This window comes from Zingiber officinale, chromosome 6B, assembly GCF_018446385.1.
Source record: "Zingiber officinale cultivar Zhangliang chromosome 6B, Zo_v1.1, whole genome shotgun sequence".
Taxonomy (NCBI): domain Eukaryota; kingdom Viridiplantae; phylum Streptophyta; class Magnoliopsida; order Zingiberales; family Zingiberaceae; genus Zingiber; species Zingiber officinale.
The window spans coordinates 108306198-108333605 of record NC_055996.1 but is presented as its reverse complement, the minus strand read 5'-3'; the positions used below and the strand labels follow the sequence as shown (position 1 = coordinate 108333605).

Below are 27408 nucleotides of genomic sequence, written 5' to 3'. Positions count from 1 at the left end.
ATCATTAAATAATATTAATAATTAAAAAATAAATTACATTATTTGAAATAAAAAATATTAACTTTTTAAATTTAAATTAAAACATTTATTTTAATTAAAATAAAATAAAATAAAAAAGAAGAATAGGAATCGTTTCTTCCCGAAAACGAGGGGGCATAGAAAAAGCTATTTTCCTCCTATCACATTCATAGGGCTGTAAATGAACCAAGCATTCGTGAACAAGCTTGGTGTTCGACTTGGTAAGGAACAATGTTCACGAACCATATTTATTAATAAAACTCTTTTCAATATGCTAAATAAACAATAAAATAAAATAAATAAATAAATAAATTTAAATTATCAATCTTAATAATCAATCAAACAATTAAAAGTTTCAAACAATCAAACAAGCTTGAATTGAGAGCTTGATAACATCTAAATGAACCAAGCTCAAGCCAAGCTTCAAACAAGCTAAAGCTCATAAAAAATAAACCAAACCAAGCTTGAACACTCATTTCAAAAGCTTGGTTCATTTTAAGCTCGGCTCAGCTTGGCTCGGTTATCTTATCAAACAAACTTGAACACCCAAAAACTCAGCTCGACTCGGCTCGGCTCGTTTACATCCTTACACATTCAAGGAGTTTCTACCAAGGAATTCTTAATGCATTTTCTTATTAACTACAATAATCCTAAATTAAAATATACATAAAAATTATTTTTTCTTAGTTAAACTAAATCAAATCAAATTAAATTAAAAAATAAATAAATTTTTTTACTTTAAGACCCTTAATTTTTAATAATTTTTTTCAAACACTAAATGTAATATAAAATAATGAACTTTAATAAAAATAAATACTTTTTTAAATTTTTCAATAGTTAATTATAAGAGAAAAAAAGTGAAAAGAAAGAATAATATGAATATGAATTTTTCTTGTAAATAGTTATTAAAAAAATAAGAGGTCATTAGACTGACATTGGTAAAATATTCGATAGAAGGAGTTGACTGAGGTGTCTGTCAACTTAATTATCAGGTTAATGGGCTGATACGATAATCCTAAAGTCCGGCCCGTTTAATGATTTGCTATTGCCCTAGGTCCGAAAGAGCGCCTTATGCACTTTTTGTATTGCTGTCTGCCACTGGTATGTCGGAGGGCAGAGCGTCGAGCGGTGGTCAGAGGGAGGCCGGCGACGGTTTCTTCTTCACGCATTCCATTCCATCCCATCCCACTCAGTCGAAGGAAGTGAAGGGAGGGAGAAGGAGGGCGTCGTAGGGTTCGATCACTGACGCAATGAAGCGGAAGGCAGTAGATGAGGATGATCATTATGCAGGCGCCGGAGGGAAGCTAACACGGAAGGAACTACGGCCAAGGATTGCGCTCACGCCGTATGATCGCCCCGAGCTTACTGGGCGAAGTAGGGGGTTCGGTTGGATATCTGCTCCTCCCAGTCCCACCGTATTCTCTCCAAAATTCTCTGCTTCCGCGCTTATTCAAGATCCTTGGTCTTCGACTTCCAAAGCTCTTCCTCGTATGCTCTCTCTTCCTCTATTACTGTTGCCTTGGTAGACTTCATGATTCATGGAGATTTGGTCTTGTCTTCTTGAAGGAGTGGTGGAATCAAGTCCTTTAAGTAAAAAAAAAAAAAAAAAAAAAAAAAAAAAAAGAAAGATATTTTCCCCTGTGGTTCTCATAAGATTGTTGTGTGGTTAAATTACATTGTTTTATAATTTTTTTGTATTATGTTATTGGTTGTCGAAGAATAACAAATCATAGTTGAATGGATCAGGAAAGATCAAGCGAATAACACTGGATCAACTAGTTCATTTAGAGAAAAGATTAGGATTCCTAATTTGTCTTCATTCATTAGAATAGAATAAGTATCCTATTTTTTCCCTAAAATAGAATAGGTTTAGTCTCCATTGTCTTTCACTTTTCCTGTTTCTATCAAATTGTTTGTAAACATCTATATCAAGAGGTAGATATTGTGTAATTAAAATAATATAAATAATATAAAAGTTTGTGTACTTTTATCATCGATCATTTATCTTAATATAAACTGTAAAATTGAAAGGAAAAAAAAACATTTCTTTTGTCTCTGTCACATGCTTGAATCTTGCCATTCTTTTCATGTACAATTTAATTTCTGAATGTGTTACAAACAAAGATCCTATCTTAAATATTAGTTGTTAATCTTTTCAATTGACTAGTTCCTTTAATTTGATTTTTTTTGCAGAATCAATGCAAGAAGATTATGATAGGCCCTCCTCTTCTCGTAATGTAAGGAGGGAGGACTACCACCTTAATTCTCCTTTGATATTGTTTGAACTTTTTACATTCCAAATAAGTTGTTTACTACTTTATCTATACTTGTGTTTGTTGTTTGCTAATCATGTCAAGCTTTTGGAAAACTGATATCATTCATGCAAGATATTGATGCAGAATTGGCAGGACTTTCATATAAGTTTTTGTCAAGTTAAAATCATAATAAATTGTGATTTTTGGAAAATATGTACAAAACTATGTAGACTATTTACATATTTTCTTGTAAATTTAATGTTTCCAAATAAGAAATTGCAAACATTGTATGTATCCATAAAGTTCCTTCCACAATAAATTGTATTCTTCTCTTAAAATTTTGTTAGATTTCTAATGGTTGATTTTAGGTTTATGGAAGTGTGAATCCTTAGTTACTATTAATTGGCTTAGGTACACAACCCAACTATCCCAACTATTAACTTGGTTCAGCCTTAAAGTGCCCAAAATGCGTCCAAATCAAGTTCAGTTTGAAACCAATAGCTGATTAATTATCATGTCCACTCAATGGGTTCTACCCAAACCTAACCCTACTTCAATCGACCTCCAACCTGAAATATTGGTTCCATTCATCTTAATTAGTATCTAAAATTTGAAAAACAAAATAATTTAAGGCACACAAAGATTTGTATAAGATAAAATTCGGTATTTAACAGATTTTCATTCCAAAATTATAGTGTTGCAAAAGGTTTAGAAGATAAGTGTTTTACTTCTGCACATGCTCAGATATGGCATTGGGGTGAGTATCAAATTCAGGCTGAGGCATGATGCTGGATGCTGCAGCTTGGAAGCTGGCATGCTATAATTGTTTCCAACATGCTATTTTTGTGAGCTACAACCAACCTAGGTCTCTGCCTTCAGTTCATATTCTCTATGACATAGTAATTACCTTCTATTTCGAAGTTTTCCCCAATTGTGATGGCTAGTGAGCAGTGACTGCAATACATGACAGAGATCACTCACATGGATTAAGGGCTCCATGAGTGGTGATCTTCTAGAGCAAAATCTGACATGCACAGTGACATGTCAGAGGCTTGTGCTAGAAATGTACCAGCCAATACGATATTAACATAATTTTCCACCTTTTTCATCATAGCTAAGGGTCATCATTGTTTGTGTTAACATTTGTTAGTATTCCTGAAGATACAACCCTGCACGTGTTGGCAGAAATGGATCCATGCAACTGATCCAACATAGGTGGACCAACTTCCAACATAGTTCGACTTGCGGCTGTTGTAGGTCATGTATAATTGAGTTCAGTGAACTGCAAGAATGGTCTGTTCAGCTTATTGTACCACTGTGTTCAAACTACATCGTCACTATTGTTTAGATACTGCAGTGCACAGATCTTATTGGCGGAAAAAGGATCCATGTAATTGATCCAACTTTGTTGGATTGACGGCTTTTGTAGATCTTGTATAATAGAGTACAATTGACTTCAAGAATGGTGTATTCAGATGTGCAAACTACAATTTTTCTATTATTTTATTAGAGTCCTCTGTATATTGTAATCATATGTAGCAAACTCTCATGGTTTGAATCCCTTGATGAATTTAATTTCAAAACATCTTCCAACAAAAGCATGGCTTGGTTTTGTAAGTTGTGCCATACCATTTCACTTTGTCCATCCACACAACTTCTGGCAGAAAATTCCCCTGTCAGATATGCAGGCAATTAATCCTTTATTGGGGGCTGAAAAATATCAGGTTTATGCTGATCCTTCTAATGATCAGGTCTTTGGTGAAGCAACTAATATGTGTGACAACAGTGGGATCGCTGAAGTTGAACTGTGGCTCAAGCAAAGGACATTTTCTAGGCAAGTATATACTGTTTAGATCAAGTCTGTTTTTTGTTTCTTTTCGACCGCATCTTTTGTTTGTTTTGGAAGTGAATCTCCCGAACCAACTTTCATACCATATCTATGTTTCATGAACTAAATATTGAACACAAGGTAATTAATCATTCCTATCTATTTCTGCAAGACACTTCTCTTTTATCAGTTGACTAAATAGCTTATCTAACTCCATCCTCCATTTTGATTTTGAGATCCTCATACCTAGCATCTCTTTCATAATGGTCATGGTCTTTCCTCTCATAATTCCAATGTAGGAGTGTTTGAATGACAACGACTATAAAGAAAGTTACACGATCAATCAAAGCACAATAAATTGATTTTTTTTCTTCTTCTTTTTTGGACTAAAGAAAGAAAGATTTTTTCTGACTAATCTAATTTTTTAATGTAAAGACTTGGTTAAGAGCTAAATTAAACGAGCCAACAAAATTAAGCTCACTTTCTTATTCGATCAATGCAAGCGAGTTATCTAGTGAAAGTTGCTGTGCTTCTTGATCTCAATCTCATGTGGGAAGTTTGCACAAAATAGATTTCAACCAAGTCTTGTCTTCTCTTACATTATTTTACCTGCAAGTGTATTGCTATGTCCTTGTGGCTTCTGAGAGAGGGTTGTGCAACTACGAAGGAATACAACCACTAAAAAATGTAGCTAAACCATTGTGTTCAGCCGGTTGGCTCTGTACATTTAATGCGACACCAAGAAAGATCTTTTTGCCACAATTGATAACCTATGGGATCACATGAGAAACTGCAAGTCAATTAAAAATAAGGAGGTGGGGAATGAGAAAATGTCTTTAAATGGAATTGTAGTTCCTAAGTGGCTTCCATTTCATACTGACAGGCCAATTACTTTGACCTTTTCCACTTGAGCTTTTTAAGAGCTCTATGAGGGTGTATCTCACTTAGGACTGGCCGATTGAATGAAGGTGAATGCAGCAAGGTTCTAAAAATAACCCTTTTCTTTTATTTCAAAACTGCTAGTAAAGAAAAGGTGAATTTAAATTCTGAAGTAGAAAACTTGGTAGTATTGATTGAATAATTTGAACAATGACCTGCAGTTTCTTTTGTTGGCTTTAACATAGCATTGTCTCTACAAGCAAAATAGATTAAGTTTTAATAAAAATTAAAACTAACGAAATTGTATATTAAACTATAAAATTAATGAAATTTAAATTAGACCCTATCCACTTTATTTTATTGGACCGGTCACTTTTAAAGTGGCATGTTTTAATTGCATTTTGTACCCTATCAGGCTTTGCTACAGTTTGCTACGAATCATCTTGTATGCTTAAATTGAGAAGGACTAAACCTTTCACAAAATCATTTCGGAGTTTGAAATCTGAACCTGTTGAAAGTAATTTAAGTGTTACAGTTATTAGTTGATGGGAAAAAAAAATTTCAAGTCACAACTAATTTGTTTCTTCATCATATGGCAAACCATTTTTTTTTTTTTAAGTTCATGACCAATTTATAGCATGATTTCATTGTCTTAGGGAGTTTTGTTGAAGTCATTTCAAATCTCTCATGTTGCACTAGCTGAATGAATGAACTTTATCCATTTGACTTGTCAAAGTTTAACAACTTGACTTGTCAAAGTTTAACAACTTGACTTGTCAAAGTTTAACAACTTGACTTGTAAAGTTTGTGGCATTTAGCTTATTTCTAATTTTACATATCAAATTTGAGAGAATCTAAGCGGCATTTGGACTAGCATTTATGTAGACATATTATTTTTGGAATTGTTTGCCACTGGAGAAACTGCTTTACCTACTTTTTGTTTGTCTTATGCACTGCACTTATTCTACCCTGAAATCTTTCAGTTGCTCCTAGTGAAAATTGCTGATTCATCTCTTACTATAATCCTATAATGAGGTTGAATAATATGTTAATCCTTTTCTTACTATAATTTTATAGTCAGGTTGAATATTGAATAGTATGTTAATGCTTTTCTTCCTGTCCAGAGAACAGTCCAATTATTTGAAGGAGTTATTGCAGTCAAGGACGAGAGACTTTGATTGCCATGGAGAAACTGAAGGCATATTGAACCAAAAAGTTTCAATTAAATCACAATCTACTGTGCTGCCTGGGCATTTGTTAACACCAAAACCTGAGGAATCTTTAAAGATGAAAGTTGTAATATTAAACTCTAGAATACTTTTTGGCCTAGACATGTCCTTGCTAACCGATTGGCTATTAATGTTGGTTTAGTTGTTGATGTGCCATTTTAAAGAAATTGCCTATTTGTTCAATTTGTGTAGGTAAATGATGTTAGTTCTTCAGCTGTTGAAATTGCAAAAGCCTACATGGAAGGACTGGTTACTGAGTCTTTCCATGAACCTCGTAAGTCAGGATTAAAGAATATGACTGCAGACAATAATGCATTGGCATCAGAAATCGCTTGCTCATCGGTAATTAGATCGCCTGTATGCTGGCCTGGAGCAATTGTGGAGAATAATGAAACCCATCTTCCTCTTAAAACTTCTAGATCCAAGGTTGAGCCATTTAGTTCCCGACGGGCTCCTTACTCTGGTTCGATTTTCTCAAAAGCTAAGGTTTGTAGTTTACTTCATATTTGCACTGTTGGTTTGCTAAATTTAGTTTTTAAGACTAAGTCTCCAATTCTTTTGAGCGTTAGCAGTTTCAAGACGGTGGAGAACGTCGAAGGACTCAAACTGTTTCATCATTTGGGTGGAAGGAATCTTCTACTGCTCTTCGTGGCATCACAGTAAAATTCTATTCTGATTCCAAAAGAGAAATTTATAAGATTTGCTTGCTATTTGATAGATGTAGCTAGCGAATAAGCAATTTCCCTTTTCTTAATAAATTCAACACTTATATTGCCATGATAATTTTAGAATTTCTAGTTTTGAGCCAAGTACAATTTAGATTGAATACATGAGATGTGAAAAGATAATAAATAATTTTGATTTTCTCGAAATCATAAGTAGTATTGGATATCTTGAATTTGTAATTCAAAAATAGCTGCTAGGAGATATTGACGAAGATGTGTGATAAAGTCTGAGCAGTTTAAATTTCAAGTCACATCCAGAGTTTTTTTTTAATTGTCATGCACCTCATTGGCTATGATAAAATTTATGTTAGCCATGCTTTTTGGGCCCTTGTATTGATTAATTTAAAAATAATAAATAGAAAAGTTTTATTGAGATCTGCAATTACTTGGCAGGAAAAGGTGTTACTTCATGAGCAATTAGTTGTAGCTTATTTTGATGAAAAAATAACAGAAAATATGTTAAGGCTGTGTGAGCATGGCTAAAGACAACCAATGGATTTGAACAAGTAGAATTGATTAATTCGAAGGTTTGATGGAGTAAAGTAAACTAGAAACTCTTTAACATATGGAAAGTGATTTTGGATGATTGGGTTGTCATCATGAAGCCATGTTTGTTCCAGCTATAAGGGGTCAATCACATGGATTTTATTCCTCCATTGTTTGGATATTTATTCAAATTCTAGCATGAGGTTACTAAGTGTACATATATTAGAAAATCGTTTTTGTTAATTAGACCTGCTAGTGGCATGAAGGATTAACATTTGATTCTATATCCACTGAGATAAATCTTGTTGTATTGTTGGTTTATTATGCACTTTCTGAGTTTCTTTGTTTTCCCTCTTTTTTATTCAATATGTATGGACGATTTATATCCTCCATCCTATTCATACACCAGGTTCCCCCAAAGTATGATGCATCAACTCCTTCCAAAGAATTACTTGATTCAAATCTTGCTATTTTTTCCTCTACGCCATCATCAATTCCAAATGCCATGAAGAACTTATCTTCCACTTGGAAAGCAAATTATGGTAAAAATTCCATGGCATAAAACTTGAATTACCACATTGTTGAAGGTTCTGAAAATGTTCATTTTAATTCAGTTCCACCAAAATCCAGTCAAGCAGCTATGAAAATACTGGAGCACCTCAATAAAACCATTCCTTCTCCTAAGGAGAAGCTGATACATGCAAATCCAGAAGTACTTGAAACTAAATCTTTCTCAAACTTTGCTACTGATTGCCATGCAAAGAAACCTGCTGATGATGAAGAGGCAAAAGCCTCATTGTTCAGTAAGGGTGTTGCTGAGGAAGAAATTTTTTTTGAAGAAAAGGTATATTTTGTTTTCCAATCTATCATAAGTCTGATTAATTTGTTTCTCTGCCCAAGCCAGTAGTAAATATTTATTCTAGACTTGGAGATTTATTTGTTTATTTGATTGAACTCTCTTATCATCTAACATGAACATTTAGGAAATTGTTAGCTTCCAATGAGATGAATATGACGTTTAGAAGTTGGTGATCTAATGGATAAACTTTCTTATACTTTGAAATTTAGTTCTCAGGAGCATATTTTTTCACATGATTGTTCTGAAACTTATAAACGAGTGGAAAAAAACTGCCTTCTAACCTTATTTAGCTTTCTGCTGCATCATATTTGCCAATTTAGGATTGTAAACTCGAAATATTTTTTACATTAAAGCATATAATGCAATGAAATTTCACCACTTATATTCTTGCTTCATATTGCTCTAAGATTTTTTTTTCTTGAATGGTTTGAAATAACCTGAGTACAAGCAACAGAGGTGCTACAGTATGAAATAAGCATGACAAAGTGCTATTTTTTTTTTTCCTTTTCACTTATTACCATGATTTAAAGTGCCGTGCCGAAACAGTCGAAACGGGCGAAACGTCTCGTTCCGCTCGACGTATCGCGCAACCCCGTGGTCACAGCGGAGGGGTCGCTCGACCATGCAACAGTAGCGGAGGGGTCGCATAACCTTTCCGTTGCCGCCACGGAGGGATCATGCGATCCTACGGTCACTGTAGAGGGGTCGCATGGTCAACGTGGTCGTGCCGAAGGAGTCACGCAATCCCTGCGGCCATGGCTGGTCGCGCAACCCCGCGCCAGCGCCGAAATCGTGCGGGCTCGCAAGTGGTGTCAGATTTCAAAAAAAATTTTAATTAAACTTAGGTTAATTATTTTAATCAACTCCTAGCTATGATGGAGATAATCTAAAGAGACTTTATTAAATCTTAATAAAATTATCTAATTAATTTTTATTTCAATTATTTTAATTTAAAAATTATAATAAATTTTTTGTTTATTTATTTATCTATTTTCATATCTTTTCCTTTTTTAAAAGATTATTTTTTATCTTATTTATTTTTTAAATATTTATGTTAAATATTTTAGTTTTTAATTAATATATTTTATATTTAAAAAATACCGAAACTATATCGGCACGGCACGATACGGTACCGAAATCGTATCGTTCCGGTCCAGGACCGAAACCTCGGCACGGGTCGAAATTTTAAACCTTGCTTATTACATGGTTTATTTAGACGAATAAATTTGATAGAATGGAGAATTGGCTTAAGTGGAGTATTTAATATGATGACATTAGTTAGATTGGATATAGCAGAGTATGGTCTTACATGAAATAATTTGATAGAATGTGAAAACAACCACAGAATTAGAGAAGATTTATATAATTGGGAGTGCTGAAAAATGACAATTTGGTGGAATGGTAAGTCTGCTGATAGACTAAAAAAACATGATTAACCAGGTTGGTAACGTCGAGCCTGGGGTGACGGCCCGACCCCACGAAAGTTTCCCACCAGCCACCAGGGTAAATCGGGAAGCGCTCGCAGCGGGCAGCCCAGGAGCCCAGCATCCTTTAGTTGCGTGCCCCATTTGGTGGAAAAATTCTTATAAATTCGTCATAGCTAGGGCTTGAACCGCGGATGCCTGGGTGACAACCTAGATGCCCTACCGCTGCACCATAGCCCCGGGGGCCTGCGGATAGACTAAAAGAAGCATATGGAAGAGGAATGTAGCTCCATCTGAATTAAATTGACAAAATGAAGAATATGATCCAGAGTGTTTTTATTGTGAACTATGTCCCTAATCCTGAAGATTCTAACTAAGTGAGACAGAATTGGAATCGTCTGGGCTATGGCCTTGACTCAAAAGAAATTTGACAGGATTTAGGATGTGACCAAATTGAAAATTTCTAGTTTGGAAAATATGACAAGCAGAAGAGAGCTTGAAAAAAAAAGAGGAATATGACACCAAACTGGAAAATGACTCCTTGTTTGCAGTATCCATGTTTTCTGAAATGTCCCATATCTCATTTTTCCAATCTAATCAGGTCAAATCTTCTGAGAGAATACTACCCTTGTCTCAGAAATTTGAGGAGATATTGCTTTTGAAGGACTTGAAAGAATGGTGCCTTCATCCACAATGTTGGCAATTTTGGCTTGGGATTGAGGGTTGTTTACTTAGATGGAAATACGAGGGGTGGAAAAGTGACCAAAAAAAAAAGTTCATAATAGTGGTGTTTCATATGCAATTTTGTAAGCTTTCTCTTCCCTTTCTTAACTTTTAATCAAGTAAACACAGCCTTAGGGCCTGTTTACCCAAAGGGATGGAAAAACAGAGTGATGAATTATCGTCGGTGTATGGATACATAGGTGGATGAATACTGTTTAATTTGTGTTTTTAATGTACTGCAGTTTTCTACAAGCTTGTGCCCTGATGTTGGACTTTGTGGAGTTGTTCTGAATCTTGGACCACTGGTTACATGGCTCACCTGGACATGGTTGATTCATATTGAACTTGATATCCTGAGTTTTGTACTTGGTAATTTGGTGCAAACTTGATACCTTGGCTATGGAGTTGGTAGATTAGTGTTGCATTGACCTGGCATGGTGGCAATTTGTTGGTTTGTGTACATGATAATTATCACCCAAAGGAATGGTAAATAATGTGCTTCGATGAATCTAGTAATCATCTGGCCATCTTGTTTGACAGTCAATCTAACATATGGTCCTTTTAGAAAAGAAAATGAAGGAAAGAAAGAGGGAATGGAATTGTTTCAATTTTGTTGCTTAATTCTATTGTTCTTGTGTGAGTTGGAAATAGCTAATTGACAACTACGTTAGAAATGTTGTGGGCTGGTTCTATAACATAGTTTGCAAACTAACAATTCTTAAATCTATTCATCATGCAGGCTGTAGCCATGCCAACTATGAGCAAAGATGATAACACGGTTTTGCTGTCTGCAACTCCAACTCCAATGACCAAAGACCATAAATTGCCAGGGTTAGTAAAAACAAGTCCACCTTTCTTGGATGCTTGTCTTGTTGTGTTGCTCATATACATCTAATATCCAATCTAATTTCAGGGCCAATAAGAAAAGTTATGATGCAGCCATTAAGGTTGTTGTTTCTGGTTCCACACCTCTAAATGCTTCATCCAAAACACCATCTATGCCTGTCTTGACTTCATCATCAACAGACGTATCCTTCAAGTTTCCTGTTTCCAGCTCCACCTCTTTAATTGCTTCCCTTGAACCACCAGCAATGCCTGCCTCCACTTCACCTGCCATGTCCACAATGCCTACCTCTGCTGCTAATAACATGCCATCATTTATCTTTAGCTCACCTTGCCCTAACAGTGGCCTCAATTTCTCATTAGCAACTACTTCCAACCCTACTGTGACGGACACACCAGAGCCGCAGTTCAAGTTCGGATCTGGAGATCAGCGCAGCTTATCATTCTGGTTTAGGAACACAGAAAGTGCACTCTATTAGTGGTTATTGAAATACCAATCAAGATGGAAGCCGATGGTTATTTTCAGCAAGATACAGACTTGTGGAGTGCTTAACTTGTACTCTATGGTATGCAATATACAACAGTGAAGTAATTCTGATCAACGAATCCAGTTCACTTAGTGTGTTTGGTTGTCCTACAGATTAAGCAAACAGCTAATCATTTTTTGAGTTGGCTTAGTTGATAAAGAAAGAGTTATATGATGTTTAACCAAGGAAAACAGTTTAAGAGCTACTTTTGTATCTATAACTACTGTATAAGATTGAGTAGGGAATATATTACTGGTAGAAAGCTGGGAAGGACAAGCGTTTACCATAGTTTGTGTGGTTAATCCAAATTTCCTCGTCCTTTTTTACTGCCAAAAAGATGGATTTTATGCTTAATATTGTCTTGTAATATGACTTGAAGGAATATTTATTTATCTTCATCCAAGCTTTGGAAAACTAGTAGAACTCCATTGACAATTGAAGCCTGTTTTCCTTCTGATGTCTGGCCTGAGCATGACAGTTTCAAGCTGGTTCAATTTCAGTCAGGTTGTGTATGGCTTTGGCTCAGTCCACAATGACATATCTTCTAGGCCTAACACGAGTCTTGGATTAGGGCCAGGGAAACTTGGAGTCCAAAATTGAAACATACTAAGTTTTGAGTCCTTACAAAATGAAAGCCGTTTAAAATGGCAAGTGGGTCGGATGGAGATCTAGGTCTGAGTTTGAGCTCTGATCCCCTACCATATTCATTGAGCTTCAAACTATTTGCAGCTGCAACAGACATCTGACTGCAGTTACATCAAATGGATCAGATAAGGATGCTCCATAATTGACTGCTGTGTTTCCCTGCCCAGATCATAAAGCTAGCATCGTGTCTCTTTTTACATCTCTCTTTATATCTACCTGACATTCCATGCCTCTACCATTCACCCTCACATTCCCCCTCAACTAAGCATCAAGCCAGTGGTACTCAAAGCTCAGACTAGTCGGCTCGATCCAGATGAACTGACTTAAAATTTGATTCTTTAATCTCAGTAGTTCTGAATCTGTCAAAGTGAAAAAGTAACAAAGTTTTATCTATCAGAGCGAGCAACCAAAGGTAACCAAAGTTACTGACTCACTTCCAGTAGAGCATCATCCGTTCACTCACTCGATTAAGATAACAAATTCTCTTGGCAATTCTTCGTCCACCAACTCGTACAGATTCTTCTCAATCTATCCTCCCATCAAGAGACACAGCATGTGCCCAAAATAAATCTAGCAAACACCCACCTCCTCTTCTACTCTCTTTTACTTCATTTCATCCTCTCCTCTTCGTCACAGTCCACTCATTCTTGATCCAAGCCGACCTCCACCTCAAGGTTGCCTTCTTCGTAATGTACAATTCGTTTCTTCATTTAATGCCCATGCTTTGCGTTTGATCTTTTATGTCCCACATATTACCATTTCCTCAACATCTACACGACTTTGCTTCTTCATGTTCCTCTTGATAGCATAGTCATGCATATGTTCACCAATGAAGTGATTGCTTAGCGACAAAACTAGCATTTCCTCGACGAACAAAAATAGTGCTTGTCGATATTGAGAAGTAGCTACGAGGAAAGAGCATATGGCAATGCCACATTTAAGACTTTTGTTAAGCAATGTAAGAAAAATAATTGTAGTAATGTAGGAAAAATAATGATAACATACAAAGCATATAATGTTGGGTTACAAGATTATAAATAAAATTTTAAGTTGAAAATATGTTGAAAATATATATAAAAAATAATAGATTTATAAGAGAAAGACATTTCCAATAGTACAAGGTCTTTTGGGTAAAGTTCAAGAGTAAAGTCATAAGGATTTAGATCTAAAGTGAACGATATCATGCTATTATGAAGATATCTAAATCCCTTTTAATTCTAACAATTTGTATCAAAACTCGAGTTGTAATATTGGCCTCGAATAAAGGAAGTGGAGGCTCCCGTATCCGAATCACCAGGCAGGAAGTTCTAGTTGTGACTAAGTAAGGAAATCCTAGTAGGTCGGGTGGGTCGAAGAATAGGAAACCTTGATGGATTGAGAATCGGATGTAGAAAGTTATAAATAAAATTTCATATTAAAAATATATAGGAAAGATGTTTATAAAATATCTTTAGTTATTGGTAGGAGGAGTCTAAAGTGGCAATGTTATGAAAATATCTAAATCTGTTTGAATCCTAATATTATAACTATAAATATTAAAGGTCAATTGGCAAGGCATGGACCAAACTAATAAAGAATTTTTATTAAATGTACTTATATGAAATTACTTTTATATTTTAAGTTATATGAAATACGATGCATATCTTACAAAATTTTATACTTTTATAGTATATATAAACAAATGACAAATTTATGTGTTATTTATTAGATTAAGCTAATTAAAACTTTAATGGCTTTAATGGCCAAACTTGAACAATTTGTTATAGCCCTCAAACTCATTACTCTCTTTCTAATTTGTTAGATATTCAAGCAAAGAACAAGAAATCATGAAAAAATTCAAATCAATCAAAACAACCTTTCCATCCAACCGATCTTCACAGTTGGTACTTTCCCTTTTCAAAAAATATGAAAGAACAAAAAAGGGGACTTGGCCCTATCTTTTCATCTTGCAAAAAAGGCTCTGTAGAAAGGAGAAAACAGAGTAAGCCTTGTGTGTTCATCACCGCCCACGGTATTCCATCTCGCGAATAAATCCAACGAACACTGTTCGTGCACTGATTCCCTGCCTCTCCGCGAGCCCAAGATGGATATTTGTTTGCTTATGAATTCTTCACAGCGTTTTATTGGATCTTAAATATATTTGAGAAAATCTGGATTTATCGAATCTCAAATACATTTGAGAAAATCTGGATAATGATTTTCGGGATGCGTCTTGTCATTTATGGAAGGGAATCTCTAGTCGTCACGCAAATCTCTTTCCCATTGTGATAAATCGCTCTAAAATTTCTAATTAATGATTGCTTAATCAAATCCAAACGGAAGACGAACTCTGTCCATTGAATTCCTCTGTTATCGTCAGGTGCATTCCATATTTGCATATCGATTTGATCTCTTGCATTATAAAAGCCAGCGAAACAGGGGAAAGCAGAGGTGAAACAGAGCATGATGAGGCCAAAACGAGTCCTTGTTGCTACCTTCTTCTTGTCCCTTGTCGTTTTCGTTTCGACGGCTGCCGGTGGCGGCGACGGCGAAGAAGGAAGCTGGCAGTGGAAGGTGCTGCAAACGAGCATCGGCGTGTCGGCCATGCACATGCAGCTTCTCCGCAACGACCGCGTCATCGTCTTCGACCGCACCGACTTCGGCCGCTCCAATCTCTCCCTTCCCGGCGGCCGCTGCCGCGACGACCCCAAAGAGAAGGCCCTCAAGCACGACTGCACCGCCCATTCGGTCGAGTACGACGTCGCCGCCAACACCTTCCGCCCACTCACCGTGCTCACCGATACCTGGTGCTCCTCCGGCTCCCTTGCTCCCGACGGCGCCCTCCTCCAGACCGGCGGCTACAATGATGGCGAGCGCGTCGCCCGCACCTTCCGCCCCTGCGACGACGGTACGTGTGACTGGGAGGAGTCCCCCGACGCCCTCTCCGTCAGGCGATGGTATGCTTCGAACCAAGCTCTCCCCGACGGCCGAACCGTCATTGTCGGCGGTCGCAGACAGTTTAACTACGAGTTTTTCCCCAAGAAGAGCAGCTCTGACTCCGCCGCCATTTCCTTCCGCTTCCTAGCCGAGACCAAGGACGCCGTCGAGGACAATCTCTACCCCTTTGTCCACCTCAACATCGACGGTAACCTTTTTGTATTCGCCAACAACCGCGCTGTCCTGCTCGACTACGTCAAGAATAGGGTGGTCCGAACGTATCCGCCAATGCCCGGCGGTGAGCCGAGGAACTACCCAAGCACCGGTTCGTCGGTGCTTCTTCCGCTCGCACCGGCGCCAATGGAGGCGGAGGTGCTCGTGTGCGGCGGCGCTCCGCCGGGCGCGTACTTGGATGCTAAGACTAACCGGACCTATCGTCGGGCGCTCGACACGTGCGGGCGAATCAAGATCACGGACCCGGCAGCGCAGTGGGACATGGAGACGATGCCGGGGCCCAGGGTCATGGGCGACATGGTGTTGCTTCCCTCCGGCGAGGTGCTCTTAGTCAATGGGGCGGCATCCGGCACGGCGGGGTGGGAGCTCGGTCAGAACCCGGTGATGGCTCCGGTAGTGTACCGTCCAGCGGCTTCAGCCGGGGCGAGATTCGAGGAGCAGAGCGAGGCGTCCAGGCCGCGGCTCTACCACTCCACCGCCGTGCTCCTCCGCGACGGCCGCGTGCTCATCGGTGGGAGCAACCCACACGAGGGCTACAACTTCTCCGGCGTCCAGTTCCCCACCGATCTCAGCCTGGATGCCTTCTCCCCGTCCTACTTGAGCTTCAAAAACGCCGCATTGCGGCCGCGGATCACAGTTCCGGCACCTCCGATGCAGCTGAGCTACGGCGAGCGATTCACGATGGAGTACGAGGTGGGGACAGCGGTCGAAGGGGGCGTGAGAGTGACAATGGTGGCGCCAGCGTTTGCGACACACTCGTTCTCAATGAACCAGAGGCTTCTCTTCCTGGAGGCGACGGAGCAGGAATCCGGCGACGGCCGCCGGCGTTTTGAAGCGGTGGCTCCGGCGTCGGGAATTTTGGCACCCCCGGGATATTATATGGTATTCATTGTGAATGGTGGGGTCCCTAGCGTAGGAATCTGGACCCACATTGGGTGAATTGAGACCTAATTTTAGTTTTCTTTCTTGGACCAATTAACAAGAAATTAAAACAATAAATACAGTTAAATTGGAGGACAATTTAAATTTATGTCTTTTTGGATTTTGTTCATTAACATGCTGCTTTGAATTATAGACTAATAATAGTGTTATTTAGATCTTATAAAATATGAATTTTTCTTTTTTTTTTTATAAAATCATATAATCATTTTTTCCAATTTCCCATATATTAATTCAAGGGAAAAGAATCTTGACTTTCACAAACTTGGGCCTATTAATTAATATGCCTAAACATAGTCTCTTCTCTAAAATTTAGTAATATTTAATGGAGAAACCACTTGTGAATGAAAAATAAGAATACGTGGAATAACAAAAAAAAAAAAAAAAAAAAAGGAAAACATATAAATAAGGTTGTTGGTAGATTAAAGTGAGAATTTTTTTTTTGGAGAAAAAAAAAGACTAAAAAGAAAATATTAAATATTGATAAACTACAAAAAAAAAACCCCATTTAAAAATATTGGGCGTATGATTGATGGGGTTGCATGTTAGCATGCAAATTCAATAGGAAACAAGGCAAAATTAAAGACATTGTTTCGAGTTCGCTTCACAGGCCTTGTTTTTTTCTTGAGATGCCGAGTACATCCATAGGACATTTGTTCCTACACTTGTCTTCTTCTTCAACAGATAAGCATCGAGTGATAATGATTATATTTTGCTAGTTCATGGACCACATCTAGGGATTAGGATGGTAGGTATAAAATAAATTTTTATTTTAAATTTTAATTCAACACAAACAGTTGGATTAACTATAGCAGCATTTACTACAAAAATCAAAGCTACAATGAAAAGTATGAGCAAGAGCAATAAACAAAGCTACAAGGAAACATTAAACTGTGCAAGAGCAATGAGGCATTAGAACTATAAACCAGTTCAACCATGTATCATAAGAGCTGGTACGCAAATCTGACATTGCAATTGCATTTACTAGAGCAGTCGTTCATGGAAAGCCAAAGGTAAACTAACTGGTTACCACCAGCAAGTTATTTTGCATTAGTCCCTCACCCACAGTGGGGAGTTCAGTTGAGAGTTGCCACTCTCCATCAACCAAGAACTTGATCTCGTACCTTAAATCCAAAACAAGGAGAGTAAAGGTTACCATCATGCTTAAGAAAAATTATATTCTGCAAGGGAAAGATCGAATCATATACCTCCCGGGTCTTAGTTTCAGAGTAGCAGAAAATCTGGCACAGTTGCCACTATATTCTGGTGACATCTCCTCCCCTTTGGTCCAACCATCGAATGAGCCCTTAACTTGGACGCTCTGGCAAGGAATGTTAGTAATATTGACATAAAATTTCGACCTTACTAATTGATAGCTAAAGATGTCTATAGTGAACCAGCTAGAACCAGAAGCATGTAGTTTTGCATCTTCAATGTGCCTTAATATAAGCTTCTTTAGATGCCAACAAAGTGTTTAGGAATAAACTCATTATTGAGAGAAGTTACAAAACTTTGATAGTTCAGAAGTTTGAGGAGGCAAACTTTTGATGATCTACATGTGTTAAAAGTTCTTCACTGTATTATATCACAGTGTTCACTATGAGAACTAATCAATAAGTAAAGCTGTCTACGTAAACCAAGACATGTTGAACTGTTGGTGGTTAGAGGTTCACCTCAGCCATGCCGACCCAGAATAATTCAACCTCCTCAAATCTCAGTAAGTCAACATCCTTTATCTGCTCCTTAACTTTTTCATGCACCGCTATTCGGGAAAAACATAAGAGATGACTGAAATATCATATTGAGATTCCATAAAGAAAAGAAATTGAATTAATAAATGGTAGCCAGTTCTATGTCAACACGATACATCAAAGTGATAGCATAAATTTCATCATATTGATAGATCTTTTGAGCTGGGCTGAAAAGCTTCATGATAACATGAAATGACAATAGTTAATAGTCTGGGCTGCTAAAGTCTGAAGCCACAATACCAAATAGCTTGAATATTCCAACAAGCGCTGGGGCGAGCGTATTCGCCTTTTTGCCACCTTGAATATTCCAAAAAGTCAGACAGAGGTTGTCTTGACAAATGCAGACGAATGTGCTTTTAAAATTTCCTTAAATTTAACACATCAAAGAAAAGTGAATCTACAGAAATTTATCTTTATGAAGCTAATTTTCCTAAATTAGAAACAATTGTATTTTCCAATCATTTCTATTATAGACTGATATCACAAAGCATGTGACTATGGCCAAGAATGGCGAGGCAGAAGCTGGTATGTGGTAGAAATGGCTAATTCAAATGTGCAAATAACTAAAAATGCGTTTGTCTCGTGGACTTAAAATCCAAAAGACCACTGTCCTTATCACAGGCATACATATAAGCCATAGGACCTCAAGTCATGAAGCAGGTAAATCACACCATAATTGCACACATTTGTGGAACTTCTAAACATGCCTGGGCAACTAAAAAATAATCAACTGCTAAGTAGAATTAGAATAGATGTGCCTATGCATACAACATGAAACAACCTTCTAATCTGGCAAGGAGGTGGGATTGGATATATTTTCCATTTATCTTCCTCGAGTCAAGTGGGATTCCACTGTTAGCTACCTCTTCTGCTAGGCCAACCAAAGCCTGACTAGGACAGAATGTAAATCAAGTTCACAAAGCATTCTAACACAAGTTAAAAGTACAAAATCTTTCAGATGCATGCAGTACGGAAAGGTTCAGAGTCAGAAGATGCAGAATTGTGGCCTAAAATTGTGAAGGTGATTATCATACAAATTAATTTGAATTTCTTAGGTTCAATTTTTTCGAGTGTGGGAATCAGAATTTAGAAGCTTTCAAAGCTAACAAACTTTGTTAATTTTTAACTATTTTAGCGTAGAGACAACTAAAATAAATACATTTATCTTCACCCTGAGATCACAGATAATATAGCATTGTCTATGACTGCAGTTTTCTATCTTTTCCTTTAGCAAGTTAACACCACATTTGCAGCTCTTTATCCAGTTACATTAGCTGTTTAATTATTTGATATGATATATAAACCAGATGTATACTAGCCTGAAGCTCAAGTTCCAAGACAGCAAGTTCATTTTTGTACTTGGTTAATGCATCCTCTTCTACAAGCAACTGCGACACGGAAAGGTTATGAGTTACCATCAAAAGATTCTGAAGTATCTAACGTCTAACCGAAATCAAGAGAACATAGATAAGATACTTCCAGTGAATGGAGTATCTGTTAATTGAAATCACAGATCACTATTATTGAACTATGAATTCAAACTAACTAAAGAGAGAGACATGAATGATATCCTAGAACAGTGCTCGGTGGAATAGTTGACTGCTTAGAAAACAAAACTATTCAAACTGAGAACTACAATCACACAGTTAAAAACTCATAAATACAAGTCAACTACAAATATTTCATTATGAATATCATCCTGACCTGGAAAAGTTAATAACAAAAAAGTTGTCAACCTTTGGTTCATATAATTAATTGTTTGGTAAATCTTTGAATCATGAATCACATTGTATTGTGAATCATAATGAGATTCAATTGCCTTATATCTTAAGATAACACCATATGGTTCTAACGACCATGATATAAAATGATTGGCATTATCTAGAAACATGTCCTCAATATTCCAAGAAAGAGATCTATGAAGATCCTTTATGTTAAAAGAAATCTTTTCATGAATCTACAAATTACAAACTTACAGTTATGCTAACCAGACTTTTTCTTTGCATTTACATACATTTTAGGTGGAACTGATCCAAACCCAAGCAACACTTGAAAGGGACACCCTACCCTACCTAGGTAGGGGTAAACAGGGTCCACATAAACCTCTCATGACTAATCTGAGGTGAGCCACCTTTCAATTATGTTTTCTAAAAGCATGAAATAAGACAATTATCAAATTCCTATTTACCTTTTGCTAAATAGGGAATAATTGTGCAGTGCAGAACTAATTTAAAGAAATTAACATTCCACCTTTTTCTAGCAGATAAATTTCTGAATCATATGTCAACTGTCAACTATCCTAGACTCCTAGTGTAAGGAGATAATACCCGTTAAACAACTGAAAACTATAATTCCCAAGTTGATAAATGAACCACTGTGCGGGAAGTAACATAAAGTAACAGGGTTTATGATATCTTGCACACTGTATAGCTTTTTTTTGATACTGTATTGAAGATTGATAACATAGAATAATTGCAAAAGGCAATAACATCCTCAATAGCAAAAGAAACAACGGATCCTGATGTTCTACAAATAAACATTAAAAAGTTGATAAAAGGAAAGTATTTAACAGATCCAAGAGATTCTAACTTGTAAGTTAACTGAACTAGATTTAGAGACCACGATAAAGGAAAAAAATGTTTCTTTTGAAGCCGTGAATCATGAAATGTGGAACTACTTAGTTTGACAGCAATATGTCTTAGATTGATTTCATAGGCTACAACCATAATTTAATTAAATTGTCAACATCACTCCTTAGCAGTTGATAGCAATAGAATCCTAGATTGATTTCATGTGTGATATGTAGACATCCATAATTCAGATAATGACTAGAGTCTAATTTGTAAGTTAACTGAACCAGACTAAGAGACCGCAATAAATCCAAAAAAGGTTTCTTTTGAAGCCATGAATCATGAAATGTGGAACGACTTAGTTTGACAGCAATATACCTTAGATTAATTTCATGGACTACATTCATAATTTAATTAAATTGTCAGCATCACTCCTTAGCAGTTGATAGCAATAGAGTCCTAGACTCATTTCACATGTGAAATCTAGACATCCATAATTCAGATAATGACCCAGTCAATAACTCAATATTGGGCATTACTAGATTGCATAATTGTGTAAGTTAAGACGAAGGCAACTGACAAAAATATAAATATACACAAACTCCTAAGTTCCAATAAGTAGTTGGTTGCACAAATGAAGAAGAAAAAAAAATACGGTGAGTAATTCATCTAGACCTGTCTTTTGAAGAATCTGTTATTCTGATTAGCTTCACTGAGTTTCTGCATAAGTTTTTTTCTTTCAGAGTCAAGTAGTAGTGCTTTCAACTGTCAATCAAAAAATACAATAAAACATAATGAATTAACCATGTAGTGTTCAGTGAAGCAAGATGTCAGAGAAATAACAATTGGATGAGTTCATTAAAGATGATACAAAAACTCCACTAAGAAGTACAATTTGTATGGAATGCACAAATTTATTGTTCAAAGAAGGCCATGATCAACAATACCAAGCATGATGGTGCCACATTAATTTCACCAAGAAAAATTAGTAACTACGAAAGGAGAAGAAATTAGTCGATGTAGGGAAATTTAGCAGTAGCACATCGGAAACTAAAACCTTGTCTATCTTACAACACATACTAGGCTTACTTGAGAACACGCAATATATCTCCTTGCACTTTAGAGCAAAATTATAATATTAACAATATATCTAAGAGGAATTAAGAACAATAAAGCTCCATTTACAAACAAAAATGTGCATATATTCATGCAACTAAAAACAACTTTTGAATACTAAGCCTAGAATGGTGATGAAAAAAAAATGCAGAAGCGGATTGAAGCCAGAGTTAGCCAAAATAATACGATGATTTGAAAAAAGTGAAATTGTTTTAATTATCACCTCATCAGATGTCAACTTTCTGGGTGAGCCCACTTCTGATGTATCCTCCAGCACGATCTCATTAGCACCATTTGTGTTTTTTTCTTCTGATAATGAGGATGGTTCAACACCCACATTTATGGGTATAGCAAAGGTTCTTGAAGATTTGTGTCTATAGAGGAATGACTGAGATGGGTATATCATGCTAAAATATCTAGGGAAATCTTGCGAACTTGTATAAGAATTGTGTGAATATGTCGGCCTCCTGCGCCTCATCCATAATCTACCTGATGGCTCAATACAAGGGTATGTGTAATCTTGTGCCAGGTCCAACTTCCTTTAGTGCAAAAAAATACATGCCAGCCAAAATCATGTTTCAAGATTAGTGCCCTGGTGCTCCTGGGTAGTCTTTATTAACAATAAAATAAAGTCAACCAGAACCGCTAGAATCTACTTGTACAATTGAGACAGTAAGAAAAATGTTGAAGGTTTTAAATAAATAGGCTTATTAGCAAAATATTTCCTAATATACAAGTGGAAAGTTAGTTTAGATAGACAATATGACAAAACACAATGACAGTCGAGGCCACTTGATCCCACAAACTTCAAAAATCCATGTGTGCACATAGGCAAAATAGCAAGAAACAGACTTTGAACACATTATGTCTATATATCTGGCACCATTTGTTGTGAAAACATCTAAACATGTACTTTCATAACAAGATCACATGTTCAAACTTTTTTTTTTATAGTTCTTTACACATTCACAGTATGTCACAGCATCCATCTGAGAAAATCTTAAGTGATTAGTCAATCAATTTTACATGGGTATCAATGCAGGAGTATCAGGGTTCAAATCATGCTTGTGTAAAAAAAACATTATTTCATCTATTCATGTATTGGAATTGGACCGACCAAGCGAAGTATAGTCACCTACACATGAAAATAGAGTATTAAGGATCTAAACATATAAATAGATCGCTTTTCTGAAAGGTCAAGCTGTTGAGGTAAGTAGTTAGCAAATCAACTTTCATGATATCTGGCTCAAGAGGGGAAAACGATTATAATTTACCTCATTAAGTTCGTCTTTAAGCATTCCATGGCCAAGAACCTGCAATCCTGCACAATCAACAAGAAAAAGAACAAATTTTACCATATTTCAAAAGCAAGCTACTTTAATTTTATTGGCATAATTAGGAGAAAAATGACCAAAAATCACCAAAAATAAGTCCAGATACTATCTGCATCCTTGAATACTGGAGCATTTGCAAAGATATTTCATCTGCAATGTTTCTCATTTTACCTATTCCTTCAATCCATCGTTAATCAGAAAAAAGATTAAATCTAAATTTTAATTTTGGGGTTTTAAATAAAAAACTGGCGTCCTGTCTTTCCTCTTCATCTTTTTGATCCATTCAGCTCCTCCTACCCTCCGCTACTCCTGCAACCATTCCCCGTTCACCATATCTCCTCCTCCCAAGTCCCACCACTCCCCTTCCCTTTCTTTCTACCAGAATCATATATTACTACTCTTTTCTCTTCCTACCCAGCCCCCTCTCCCCCTCTGAACATTTTTTTCGGAAAAGAGGTTAACGATTAACCGGAGCATGGTAATTGGAAAGTGGATAGCGAAGCGGAGAAAAACGCTAACAAGAAAAGAAAAAAAAAACCCTTTCTCACTTACGAATGAACAAGGTGGAAATGAAACGGACGGCGTCGGGCGATCGCCGGAGGAGCGTTTCCCGACCGATCTGGGCGAAAAGCGAAAGGAGGTGTGCTCCTAAGTTTTTTTTTTTATCTTCGAATAAACGTACGAGGACTTCGACCGTCCACATCAACTCCACTTTTCATCTTGGCCGTCCATATGACGGGCGAACTATTATATGTATTTGATCTAAAAATTAAATTAAGCCCATTTTTATCTTATTTGATCTTTTGTTAATTATTTTATCTTCGCGGAAATCACGCTGATTTGAAATTTGAACCGCATATCGGATTCGGTTGATCGGATCGTCTACGAACCCGCCTCGGTCAAACTCAACGTACGAGACACGGAACACCTTCGAGAAAGGCCAGACTCGCTAAATTGACGTCATGTTATCATTAATAACGTCATTCCAACAGGAAGTAGCGAACTGATCGGGGAGAAACCTTGGACCGTGATACATATGGTCCAGCCAAAGTTTGCCGGTGATCGCGAGGCGCGGGCCCACCCGATGCCACGCCTCCTTCACCGATCACGTGTACGGCCGTCCTTCCTTCGGGGCCCACCAAAGTGCAAACTCGCGTACCTTGCTGAATTCACTCTGTTAAGTACCCCTTTGTTTATTGAGTTTCAAAGTAGGCCACGTTTCAAGTGTCTGAGAGTCCCACCGATCTCCACACAGCTTGGTAAGAATTTGGGGAGAAATGGTATCATCGGCTCTCGGTCCGCCTCAAAAAAAATCAAAGAAGAAGAACAAATAAAAAAAAAAACGAATAAAGGAGTGCAAGGGGGGAAGGAGAGGAAGGGAGCGAGCATAGAACCCTAATTTTGGGAGGGTACGTTCTCGCGTTGTCGGCTCGTCCACCGTCACTTCCTTCGATCCTGCGCTGTTATTTTTTTTTTCTTGTAGTTTGTTTTGTTTTAGACTACTATTAGGTAAAAGGTTTGTCGCCCTTTATTACCGATCTGTGGTTTGACGTCTAGCTTTTTCTTCTAGGCTTATGTTTTCGAGTATTCATTTCTTTTTGGTGTTTTATCGTATCTGGTTTTGTTTTCTACTTCTAAATCGAAATTTTTTATGCATAATATCCTATTTCTGGGCCAAGAATAGTTATTCATATATGATTTTGGGTCTGGATCGTATATAAATTGTGGAAGTTACCTTTTTGATGCCGATCTAGTGTTTATAATTTGACAGAGGCCGGAATCTGTAATCAAGGTCTAGCAAAATGTCTCCCATGGAATCCTCACGCGAGAATAATGTGTATTTGGCCAAACTTGCCGAGCAGGCAGAGAGGTACGAGGAGATGGTAGAGTTCATGGAAAAGGTGGTGAGAACAATCGACGGGGAGGAGCTTAGTGTGGAGGAGCGCAACCTACTCTCAGTGGCCTATAAGAACGTGATTGGGGCTAGACGTGCTTCTTGGCGTATTATCTCTTCCATCGAGCAGAAGGAGGAGAGTCGCGGCAACGAGGAACACGTCACAGTCATCAAGGAGTATCGTGGGAAGGTGGAGGCGGAACTCGGCAAGATCTGTGAAGGGATTCTGAAGCTGCTAGATTCCCACCTTGTACCATCTGCCAGTTCTGCAGAATCCAAGGTGTTTTACCATAAGATGAAAGGTGACTATCACAGGTTAGTCCAAGGATAGCTGATTAAATAGGTTTGCGCAACAAATTAGAGAAAAAAAAAATCCCAATTTTATTTTGTGCCAACTATGATCTCGGTGCATGGTGGATTGGTGCTTAGGTACCTTGCAGAATTCAAGACTGGAGCTGAGAGGAAAGAAGCTGCTGAGAGCACCATGTTGGCATACAAATCTGCCCAGGTATTTTCTATTGAGTTGTTTCTTTTTCTTTAAGAAAAATTATCGTAAGAAATTAACTGCAAAAGAATCAAGATGATGAAAAGAAACTGAACTTTGGTTATTTGAAGCTTAGAATCCTAAATGTACAATCTAACATTCATTTGATACTGTATTTTTTTGTAAATGGGTTGAAATGCTTGGTATTCTACATCATTGTTTGTCTAATAAACTCATTCTATTTTACATACAGAAAATTATGGCTAAGCTTTTCCTTCATGGTAGTTATTCTCTTATTTGACTTGGATTACTAGAGAAGCTTTGCCAAGAAACTAATGTCCTGCTTGTATTGGCAAGATAAACAACTGACCTTCCTGAAGATCTCCCTTCATAGAACTTTGGATTTCTAGTAACCTTTTACTTATAGTGTGAAATTTGATTCAGGACACAATAATGATTGCTTTTGATTAAACATCCAAACCATATGTTGTGTCATAATGCCCACTGTTTTTTTTAAATCAGGCCGGTGTTACGCTTCAGATATCATGGTTAATTGGATGGCATGTTTAATACCAAAATATGACACTTGAAAACACATTGGCAGGACATTGCTATAGCAGATCTAGCTCCAACTCATCCCATAAGGCTTGGGCTGGCACTTAACTTCTCTGTGTTCTATTATGAGATTCTTAATTCACCTGATCGCGCATGTAGCCTTGCAAAGCAGGTTTGTCTATTCCCTTCCCACTTCTCTGTCTTTGTTTGCATTTCATGTTGTTGAATTGATATTTTCCAGTCATCCTACTTTAGCTGGTGAGGTAATCTTCTCTAGCATCCTACTTTTGTTCGGGTGTAAAAATTTTCAGGCATTTGATGAAGCTATCTCTGAGCTTGATACCTTGGGTGAAGAATCATACAAGGACAGTACATTGATTATGCAGCTTCTCCGGGACAATTTGACATTATGGACCTCTGATATTATGGTCAGTTCAATAAATTCTTAAAACTTTGATATTAACAGTCCTTTTAACTCTACTAAGTACTAACTATGCGTTTGTTTGACAGGAGGATGGAGGTGATGAGATCAAGGAAGGCCCAAAGAAGGAGTCAGGAGACGACCAGTGACCTTCATTTAGTTCCTCTTTATTTTGCAGTAGAATGGATTGTTGTTTAAGTGGGTTTAGATGCTAAGTTTCATATGCTTCTGGACAAGCCTGGGTTACTAGTATTGCCTAAAAAATTGGATATCTAGTTACTTGAGCGTTTTTATGTAGTCGATTCGAAACTATTTGAAGTTGCGGCTTGTTGGTGCCACGAGTTCTGCAAGCTTGTGATTGAAAAGTCTAGGAGTGCAGAGAAAACAACCATGCTTGCTTAGTCGGTTGATATCTTCCTATAGCAGCATTGGAGAAGATTTCATCATCGATTTTTTTTCATCTTAAATTTATGATGGATTTGGCTTGTTTCATAGCAATTATTTGTATCAAACTTCATATTTGTGGGAAGTAGAATGATGCGCTTGCTTGTGGCAATTATTTATCTCAAAATATCTTTCTTTCCATTGTTCTGTTTCATTGTCTGAAAATAGATGGAGAGAAAGATTGACTGACTAGCTTTTTTTTTTTTTTAAGTTCGCTTTAAAACTTGGTTTGGACCTTAAAAGTGCCGTTTACATGCATGGAATTTTACTTTGATTTAAAAATCTTAATTATTTAATTATATTTTCTAA

General features: G+C 37.2%; 4 protein-coding genes across 10 annotated transcripts; 3 read left to right on the top strand and 1 right to left on the bottom strand.

Moving 5' to 3' along the window:
* Window positions 1-1095: 1095 nt before the first annotated feature.
* LOC121988806 lies at window positions 1096-12072 on the top strand. 5 transcript variants are annotated; one of them, XM_042542476.1, is made up of 10 exons: window positions 1096-1506; window positions 2212-2255; window positions 4025-4107; window positions 6105-6276; window positions 6402-6695; window positions 6782-6868; window positions 7830-7962; window positions 8035-8264; window positions 11166-11257; window positions 11340-12072. In XM_042542476.1, exons 1-10 carry the CDS (start codon window positions 1269-1271, stop codon window positions 11746-11748), a joined length of 1782 nt encoding a protein of 593 aa, XP_042398410.1. In that variant the 5' UTR covers window positions 1096-1268; the 3' UTR covers window positions 11749-12072. The 5 variants fall into 5 exon arrangements, with proteins under 5 accessions (XP_042398410.1, XP_042398409.1, XP_042398408.1 ...); XM_042542475.1 differs by having other exon boundaries at window positions 3938-4107; window positions 6105-6273; XM_042542474.1 differs by having other exon boundaries at window positions 3938-4107.
* A 2686-nt stretch (window positions 12073-14758) lies between these two features.
* LOC121988805 (aldehyde oxidase GLOX-like) lies at window positions 14759-16599 on the top strand. The gene has a single exon (XM_042542473.1). The coding sequence runs from the start codon at window positions 14884-14886 to the stop codon at window positions 16528-16530; it is 1647 nt and encodes a 548-aa protein (XP_042398407.1). The 5' UTR covers window positions 14759-14883; the 3' UTR covers window positions 16531-16599.
* Window positions 16600-17327: 728 nt separating this feature from the next.
* On the bottom strand, window positions 17328-23992 carry LOC121988804 (protein PTST, chloroplastic-like). Of its 3 annotated transcripts, XM_042542471.1 has the most exons (10): window positions 23854-23948; window positions 23389-23451; window positions 23242-23288; window positions 22191-22506; window positions 21527-21616; window positions 19601-19669; window positions 19063-19168; window positions 18204-18292; window positions 17739-17851; window positions 17328-17654 (listed from the first exon to the last, which is right to left on the bottom strand). In XM_042542471.1, the coding sequence occupies exons 3-10, from the start codon at window positions 23268-23270 to the stop codon at window positions 17549-17551; spliced, it is 918 nt and encodes a 305-aa protein (XP_042398405.1). In that variant the 5' UTR covers window positions 23271-23288; window positions 23389-23451; window positions 23854-23948; the 3' UTR covers window positions 17328-17548. The 3 variants fall into 3 exon arrangements, with proteins under 3 accessions (XP_042398405.1, XP_042398404.1, XP_042398406.1); XM_042542470.1 differs by lacking the exon at window positions 23389-23451 and having other exon boundaries at window positions 23854-23992; XM_042542472.1 differs by lacking the exon at window positions 23389-23451 and having other exon boundaries at window positions 22191-22577; window positions 23854-23958.
* Window positions 23993-24548: 556 nt separating this feature from the next.
* On the top strand, window positions 24549-27211 carry LOC121988803 (14-3-3-like protein GF14-C). Its single transcript, XM_042542468.1, has 6 exons — window positions 24549-24710; window positions 25073-25510; window positions 25625-25703; window positions 26284-26406; window positions 26546-26662; window positions 26745-27211. The coding sequence occupies exons 2-6, from the start codon at window positions 25104-25106 to the stop codon at window positions 26802-26804; spliced, it is 786 nt and encodes a 261-aa protein (XP_042398402.1). The 5' UTR covers window positions 24549-24710; window positions 25073-25103; the 3' UTR covers window positions 26805-27211.
* Window positions 27212-27408: the final 197 nt, after the last annotated feature.

Coding starts and splice junctions, on each gene's coding strand:
- LOC121988806 (XM_042542474.1), top strand. CDS start 1,269: ATGAAGCGGAAGGCAGTAGATGAGGATGATCATTATGCAGGCGCCGGA. Junction 6,277..6,401: donor AATCTTTAAAGATGAAAGTT/GTAATATTAAAC, acceptor CAATTTGTGTAG/GTAAATGATGTTAGTTCTTC. Junction 8,265..11,165: donor AAATTTTTTTTGAAGAAAAG/GTATATTTTGTT, acceptor TTCATCATGCAG/GCTGTAGCCATGCCAACTAT.
- LOC121988805 (XM_042542473.1), top strand. CDS start 14,884: ATGATGAGGCCAAAACGAGTCCTTGTTGCTACCTTCTTCTTGTCCCTT.
- LOC121988803 (XM_042542468.1), top strand. CDS start 25,104: ATGTCTCCCATGGAATCCTCACGCGAGAATAATGTGTATTTGGCCAAA. Junction 25,704..26,283: donor TGGCATACAAATCTGCCCAG/GTATTTTCTATT, acceptor ACACATTGGCAG/GACATTGCTATAGCAGATCT. Junction 26,663..26,744: donor TATGGACCTCTGATATTATG/GTCAGTTCAATA, acceptor TTTGTTTGACAG/GAGGATGGAGGTGATGAGAT.
- LOC121988804 (XM_042542470.1), bottom strand. CDS start 23,270: ATGGAATGCTTAAAGACGAACTTAATGAG. Junction 19,670..21,526: donor ACAGATTCTTCAAAAGACAG/GTCTAGATGAAT, acceptor TCCGTGTCGCAG/TTGCTTGTAGAAGAGGATGC. Junction 18,293..19,062: donor CCTCCTTGCCAGATTAGAAG/GTTGTTTCATGT, acceptor TTTCCCGAATAG/CGGTGCATGAAAAAGTTAAG.